This window comes from Hylobates moloch, unplaced genomic scaffold, assembly GCF_009828535.3.
Source record: "Hylobates moloch isolate HMO894 unplaced genomic scaffold, HMol_V3 SCAFFOLD_1, whole genome shotgun sequence".
In the NCBI taxonomy this organism is placed as follows: Eukaryota; Metazoa; Chordata; class Mammalia; order Primates; family Hylobatidae; genus Hylobates; species Hylobates moloch.
The window spans coordinates 923,871-930,814 of NW_026652276.1; the positions used below are offsets into that span (position 1 = coordinate 923,871).

A 6,944-nucleotide genomic window follows, 5' to 3' on the forward strand; every position below is an offset into this window, starting at 1 on the left:
TACGCCCCACCTCCAACCCCGTGGCACACCTGCACCCCCCACCCCCCACCCCGTGGCGCGCCTGCACCCCGCCTCTGTCCCAACAGTGGTGTGCGCGCATCTGCTACCCCTGTCGTGTTCTCTGGGGACTCAGTGTTGCGGAGAAGCGGCCCCTCTCCCCTCTCAGTAGCCTAGATGCTCGCGGCTGGGAGGTGAGTCTGAGGCAGGTCCCAGCGCGAGCCTCACTGCGGCCCCAGGCTTGGCAGGGCTTGTGATGCGCAGCCCGCGGATCAGTCGCTTGCCCTCGCCCCACGTGTAAGTAGTGATTTCTGAAGGCTCCTTGGCTCCCAAGGCCGCACAGCAGCAGGGCTGGGGCTATGATCCACGGCTCTGCTGCCGCCCTGGCTATTCCCACAAACCACGTGCCCACCCCTGGGAGGGACACCCACCCCGTCCGTTTGTGCACTCTGGGCTGGAAGGACCCCTGGAACTCCCCTGTAGACGTGATGCTTGGGTTTGTCAAGCAGACACCAAATCCCACCAAGCAGCAAGCCTGCTGGCAGAAATGAGGACCTGGGTGGTAAGAGGACCTGCCTCGTGGGTGGCCCTGAGGGTCAGAGACCACATGCTGCTCCTCCCCCAGCCCAGGCAGGAGGCTGGGTGGGAATGAGGGGAGAGTAGGGACCTCATGGTCCCAGGGAGAGACATCCCTGGGCTCCTCCTCCCCTGAGGACCCAGAACTCTTTACCCCTGAAACCCGCAGTCTCCAGACGGTTCCCTCCAACCCAGAGCAGTGTGTGTGTGTGGGGTCTTCTCTAGGGGAAGCTGGGGCTCCCGGACCAGCCAGGCCTTCCTTAGTTTCACATGCCTGAGGTGGGCTGGGCTGGAGACCCAAGGGCCCCCACTCTTGCGGTCAGCATCCAGCCCCCTTCCTCTCCACCTCTCCTTTGCCATCAACCCCCTTCCTCGGCCCGCTCCCACCCCAAGCTGCTCCTCTGTCCTCTTACTTGTATGGCCGCAGCCCCCCACGCGCACCTGGGCATCATCGATTCTGAACGCCCAGCGCCCGGGCACACCCACGTTGGTGGTGGTCTCCACCTCGGCCATGTCTGCTGTGCGCGAGCCGGGGATACTGAAGTAACGCTGCCCATCGCCCGCGTTGAAGCCAGCCTGGGGGTGGGGTGGGGGCAGAGTGAGGGGGGCCAGTTCCCCAGGTCTACAGAGGTGGGGGTTACCCTGCCCCTACCATGCTCCTGCCAGGGTCAGCAACCTCCCAGCCAGGTCCTGACCTCCGCCAACCGTTCCTGGGAGCCAAGGAGAGGGTTGGCCCTGGCTCCCCGGCCCAGTCCTCGGGCAGCTCACCTCTGGGCTCTTGGGCCTCCCCTGGGGCCAGGGGCAAGTATGACCCCAAGAGAAAGCATGTGGCCAGGAAGTGAGCGGGGGTGTGCACAGCCCAAAGGCACTCTCAGGCCTGGGGAGCACTGACCCTGTGGCCATTGTCCTGTTTCATTCCCTCCACACCTGGGGTTTCCTGCTGGCTGTGGTCCCTTGGGTCACTGGCTAGGCCAGACTGCAAGGCATAAGGAGCAGAGGACATCTCTGTTGCTGCTGCAGCTGTTAAAGGGGACTGCAGAGGCAGGGCGGGGCAGGTCAGGGGGACAAAGGTGCCTTGGGCCTGAGGATGTTTCTTTGTTTTCGGGCAGTGAGAGGCCTCAGGGATGGTTGTGGATGCCTCTCGTTGGCCTCTGCACGGTACAGGGGGATCTGCCTATGGTGAGCCCCTGCCTACCTAATCAGCTCATGACAGTCCTGGCTGTGGGGAGCAGGGGTTCTGAACACAGAGCACCCACTGCACTCGCCTACCTGGGCTGCGATGCCCCCGAGGCCAGTGGCGTTGCCCCCGCTGCTGGCGTGTGTGCCTGTGGTCCACACGATGGACTCATAGTTGAAGATGGTGAAGGAGAGCTTGCCGTCTGTGATGAGCACAGTCTGGAATGTGTTGACCTGCCGGGGAGAGGGGGCTGAACAGGGTCCTGCACTCCCCTTGGCCCAGGGAAGCCCTGCCCTGTCCACCATCCTGGCACACAGTCATTGTCCACTGGGCCCCTGGCTTGCTCAATGTCTGTGTCTTCCAGCTGGACGGGCAGCCAAGGCAGGACCCTGGTGGCCTCATCCTCTGCTGTCTCCCAGCGCCTGCCACTCAGCAGAGGCCGTCCGCAACCCACAACTGTTGCTGGGGTGAGTGAAGCACCTGGGGCGGGTGCGGGGCCCACAGATGGGAGCAGACACTGTCCCCTGCCCTTAGCCAGATCCACAAAATCTCCTGTGTGAAATGAGCAAAATTGTAAAAAGGAAAAGAGGAAAGGTAAAAAGAACCAAGGAAGAGCTGTGCTGCAGCGTTGAACAGTCAGGTCTTACGGTTTTCACAGAATTCTACTGCATGGAAATATTGGCAGGCAGCGTACAGATAAGGAGCAAAGGATCGGGACTGTTTAAGAAATGATCTTGGGACAAACAGGAAACCCCTGAAAAAGAATCAGATCAGAGTCCTGCCTTTCACCACACACACAAAGAAATCCCAAATCAAATAAGGTTTTAAAGTGAAAGAAAAGTCCTAGAAGAAAATACAGGTGAATATGTGTAACTCAGGAAAGGGAAAGGACTTTTAAGTGTGATGTTTGTTCACAGCAAAAACCAAAAGGGAGAATTAAACATTTGACTGCAAAGGGCTTCTGAATACTTAAAAAAATCCGTAAGATCAAATTGAATGGCAAACAGCAATGTGAAAAACGTATTTATAATGCATACAGCAGATAAAACTATCGAGACTCTTAATTCAAGAACTACAGATCAAAAAGAAAAAGACCAAAAGTATTACAGAAAAAATGTCAGAGGGTATGAACAGACACATCACAGTAGAATACTACTGTTCCAATAATATTAGAACAAATTCAGCACCACTAGAAATTAAAGATATGTAAGTTAAAAAGTAGCACTCATTGTTTTGTCTACAGAGTTGGCAAAGTTGGAAAATGACAGCTGGGATGCAAGGAAACCAGCACTTCTTTTTTTATTATTTACTTTTTATTATACTTTAAGTTCTAGGGTACATGTGCACAACGTGCAGATTTGTTCCATATGTATACATGTGCCATGTTGGTGTGCTGCACTCATTAACCAGTCATTTACACTAGGTATATCTCCTAATGCTGTCCCTCCCCCCACCCCCACCCCCACCCCCCACCCCATGACAGGCCCCTGTGTGTGATGTTCCCCTTCCTGTGTCCAAGTGTTCTCACTCATAGGTGGGAACTGAACAACGGAAACCGGCACTTCTAAACGTGGCTCCTCTGAGTATGAATGTGTAGATTTTTTTTTTTTTTGAGATGGAATCTCCCTGTCACCCAGGCCGGAGTGCAGTGGTGTGATCTCGGCTCACTGCAACCTCTGCCTCCCAGGTTCAAGCAATTCTCCTGCCTCAGCCTCCCGAGTAGCTGGGATTACAGGCACCTGCCACCACATCCGGCTGATTTTGGTATTTTTAGGAGAGGGGAGTTCGCCATGTTGGCCAGGCTGGTCTCAAACTCCTGACCTCAGGTGATCCATCTGACTTGGCCTTCCAAAGTGCTGGGATTACAGGCGTGAGCCACCGCACCCTGCCTGAATATGTAGATTTTTGAGAGGAAAACTGGAATTCTGCAGGTGGCAATCTCCCTTCTAAACATGGGTACCAGGACAGGATCATGCATAAGGTGACTTGGGCTATGCTGTGCCCGCCTCAGGCCCCTGGTGTTGCAGCTGTCCAGTCATGGGGTGCAGGTGAGACAAATTCCCGTGCCTCTTGGTGCTGGGCTAGTTTGTAGTCACTGAGAAAGATGGGTGATCATACAGTGTACATTCCACTTATGTAAAAGTCCACATTAGAGAAACTACGTGCTCTGCTTCAGGAAGGCGAACGTAAGTGCTAACACTCGGAAAACAAACGAAGACGTGAGGGCCGTAGAATTGGGGTGGTGGCACCGTCTAGGGGACAGGGCGGACTAGAGCCAGTAAGGGCCCATGGTGGGGCTCTGGGAGCTGGAGAGGCGCCATGAGGAGATGCATGAAGCTGCTCCTGGAAGTGCCCCTGGCTGGGTTATGCTTCTGAGCACTTCCTGATGCCTGGCTAGAGTGACCCCATGGGGCAGATGCGTCCTGTCTGCTTCGTCCAGGGTTGTCTGTCCAGTGCCTAGAACACTTGCCTGTCACTTGGAAGGTGCCCTTAAAAAGTGTTTATTAGGAGGCTGAGGTGGGCAGATCACCTGAGGTCCGGAGTTCGAGACCAGCCTGGCCAATATGCGGAAACCCCCTCGCTACTAAAAATACAAAAATAAGCTGGGCGTGGTGATGCATGCCTGTAATCCTAGCTACTCAGGAGGCTGAGGCAGGAGAATCACTTGGAACCTGGGAGGTGGAGGTTGCAGTGAGCTGAGATCGTGCTATTGCACTCCAGCCTGGGCGACAGAGCAAGACTCCATCTCAAAAAAAAAAAAAAAAAAAAAAAAGTGTTTATTAAATGCATGAACAAACAGCTCTGAAAATGGTGGTTCTGCACCCAGCGCCTCTTTTCTAGGGAGTCACTGTCTGTCTTGCACAGTCATGACCCAGTGCCCAGTGCAGGCCTGGCCACAGTAGGTGCTGAGTGGGCAGCTGTCCTCGTTAGGGAGTGTCAGCCCACCAGAACTCATCGAGCCTGCGAAGTGGCTGATATTCTTCAGTCAATGTTTCTGTCATGTTTGGCATTATCGAGGAAGAGTATAAAACAGAATAACCTTCCAGTCTAACCTTTTGAGTACTGAGCCATTCCAAATGGAAATCCTTCTAACACCTGCCAACCCACATGCCTCTCTCGGACATGTGAGCTGCTGCTTTGGGGAATTTGGTGTTTCCTGGAGGCAAGTGGCTTCCAGGAGCACTGGGGAAGGTTGGGGCCGTGTCCTCTTCTGCTCTGGCTCTGTGGTTTTGACCACGTGTTCCCCTCTTGGGTATGGACCAGTGACTGCACCACACCCACATCAGCAAGAGGGGTCCCTGGTGTGGGGAGACCCTGGGCCCTAGCCACACATCCCCCCTCCCCAGGACAAGTGCCTGGACTCACAGGGGATGAGGAACTGCCTCCAAAGAAGGTCACTCGGTACCAGGTGGCAACAAAAACCCAGGTGGCGCTGAAGTCCAGGAGCTCGGGGAAGTAGCGCCTGACATCCTCCGTGGCTCGGCGCAGCGTGGCTGGGTCGGTGGCCTCCCGGTAGTACACGTCGCCTGCACGCCGGTTGTCCACATCTGCCCAGAAGGCTGCCACCACGCAGCGGTCCTTGGCAATGGGGAAGGCCACTGGGGTGAACTGAGAAACCTCCTTCAGGAAAGAGATGATGCCGTTGTTGTTCACCTGGGAGGCAGAAAGCCGGAGCGGGGATTGACTGGGGGCTGTGGGCGGGCGGGCGGGCGGGCCCAGCAGCCTCCCCAGCCCCGGCTACCAGGCATCCTCTGAGGGGAAGCCAGTCCTGGGCAGGGCATCCCCAGCGTGGCCTGATGGCCCCTGTCCCTGAGATGGACCCAGCATGACCTGCTTTACCCCCTCCTGTCATGCTGTGTGCTCAGGGCACAGGTTCTGGCCTGTGTGCAGTACCCAATGCCCTGTGGAGTGCCCAGCCCTGGTTGGCTGCTGTGGGGGGTAGGAAAGCCCCCTTTCGGGCCCTGGCCTCAGTCAGTGGGGCACTTAGGCCTGCCCAGCAGCTACTGCTCCTCAGCTGTGCTCCAGCTGGGGCCTCAGGGGGTGAGGTGGAGCCCCAGTATCTGAGCTAAGCCTGAAAGGATGAGCAGGGGTCCCACAAGGTGGGCTTAAGGGAGGGGTGCCCCCACTAGAGCGGACATGGGGATGGCCAGGGGCCAGCATGGCCGGGGAGGCTGCGGGGGCTGCAGTGGCCAAGTAGGGGAGCCTGTGCTCGGCCTCCAGGCAGGGGGGAGCCTCAAAAGGTTTCTGAGCAGCACCTCTGCAGTGAGATGCACACGCTTCAATCCTGGCCCCACACTCCATGCCACTGGCTGTGCATCCGTCAGTGACACAGTTCAGCTGCTGACCTCTCTGTGCTCTGGTTTTCTTACTTATAAGAGGGGGCTATGGCTGGAATGTTTGTGTCCCCCCAAATTCCTATGTTGAGATCCTAACTCCCAAAGAGATGGTGCTAGCAGGTGGGGCCTTTGGGAGGTGATTAGGCAATAAAGGTAGAGCCCTGGTGAATGGGATTAGTGCCCTAAGAAAAGAAGCCCCAGAGAGCTGCCTTCTGCCATGGGAGGATACACAAGAAGATACCATCTATGGCCCAGGAAGTGGGCCCTCACCAGTCACTGAGGCTGACTGACAGTGCCTTGATCTTGGACTTCCCAGCCTTGAGAGCTGTACAAAATATATTTCTGTTGCTCATGAGCCACTCAATCTAAGGCATTTTACCATAGCAGCTCGAGCTGACTAGGGCACTGGCTCTGACCTCACGGGGTGCTGGGCCCAGGTGAATGAGTTGCTGATCACAGTGGTCAGCTGTACGCTGTCATTATTTGCTACTGGGAAGAATGTGACCAGAACCGTGCTTTTAGAAAAGACCCTCTGGGCTTCCCCTTTGGGTGAAGCCTGGAATGGGTACTAAGGGGTCTCAGACTGGTAGCACCCCTGCCTTCTACACAGAGGCAAAGGAAAACCCTCTCTGGAGAAAGATGGCATCATCTTAGGCCTCAAGTTATTCCTGCAAATAATTTTACAAATACACAGTCCAGGACACAGCCAAAGATAATCAGGCACCCAAGGAAGCATGATACCACCAAGAGGAATAGACAGAAATGAGAGAAGCAGCAGGTACTGGAATTATGAGACTCAGAACATAAAATAACTAGGTTTAAAGAGATCAATGCAAACTTTAGAATTTTATCAGAAT

General features: G+C 55.4%; 1 protein-coding gene across 6 annotated transcripts in view; it reads right to left on the minus strand.

The window, feature by feature from the left end:
- SNED1 (sushi, nidogen and EGF like domains 1) overlaps positions 1-3,199 on the minus strand; it is a 63,854-nt gene extending 60,655 nt beyond the window's left edge. For all 6 annotated transcript variants that reach the window (XR_009212856.1, XM_058436531.1, XM_058436526.1 and 3 more), the window contains exons 1-2: positions 1,843-3,199; positions 987-1,149 (exon numbers count right to left, since the gene is read on the minus strand). Coding sequence is in view for 5 of the 6 variants with exons in the window: in XM_058436531.1 (XP_058292514.1) it covers positions 987-1,149; positions 1,843-2,055 (376 nt within the window). In the remaining variant the exon portion in view is untranslated. The remainder of the gene's footprint in view (positions 1-986; positions 1,150-1,842) is intronic.
- Between the last annotated feature and the right edge of the window lie 3,745 nt (positions 3,200-6,944).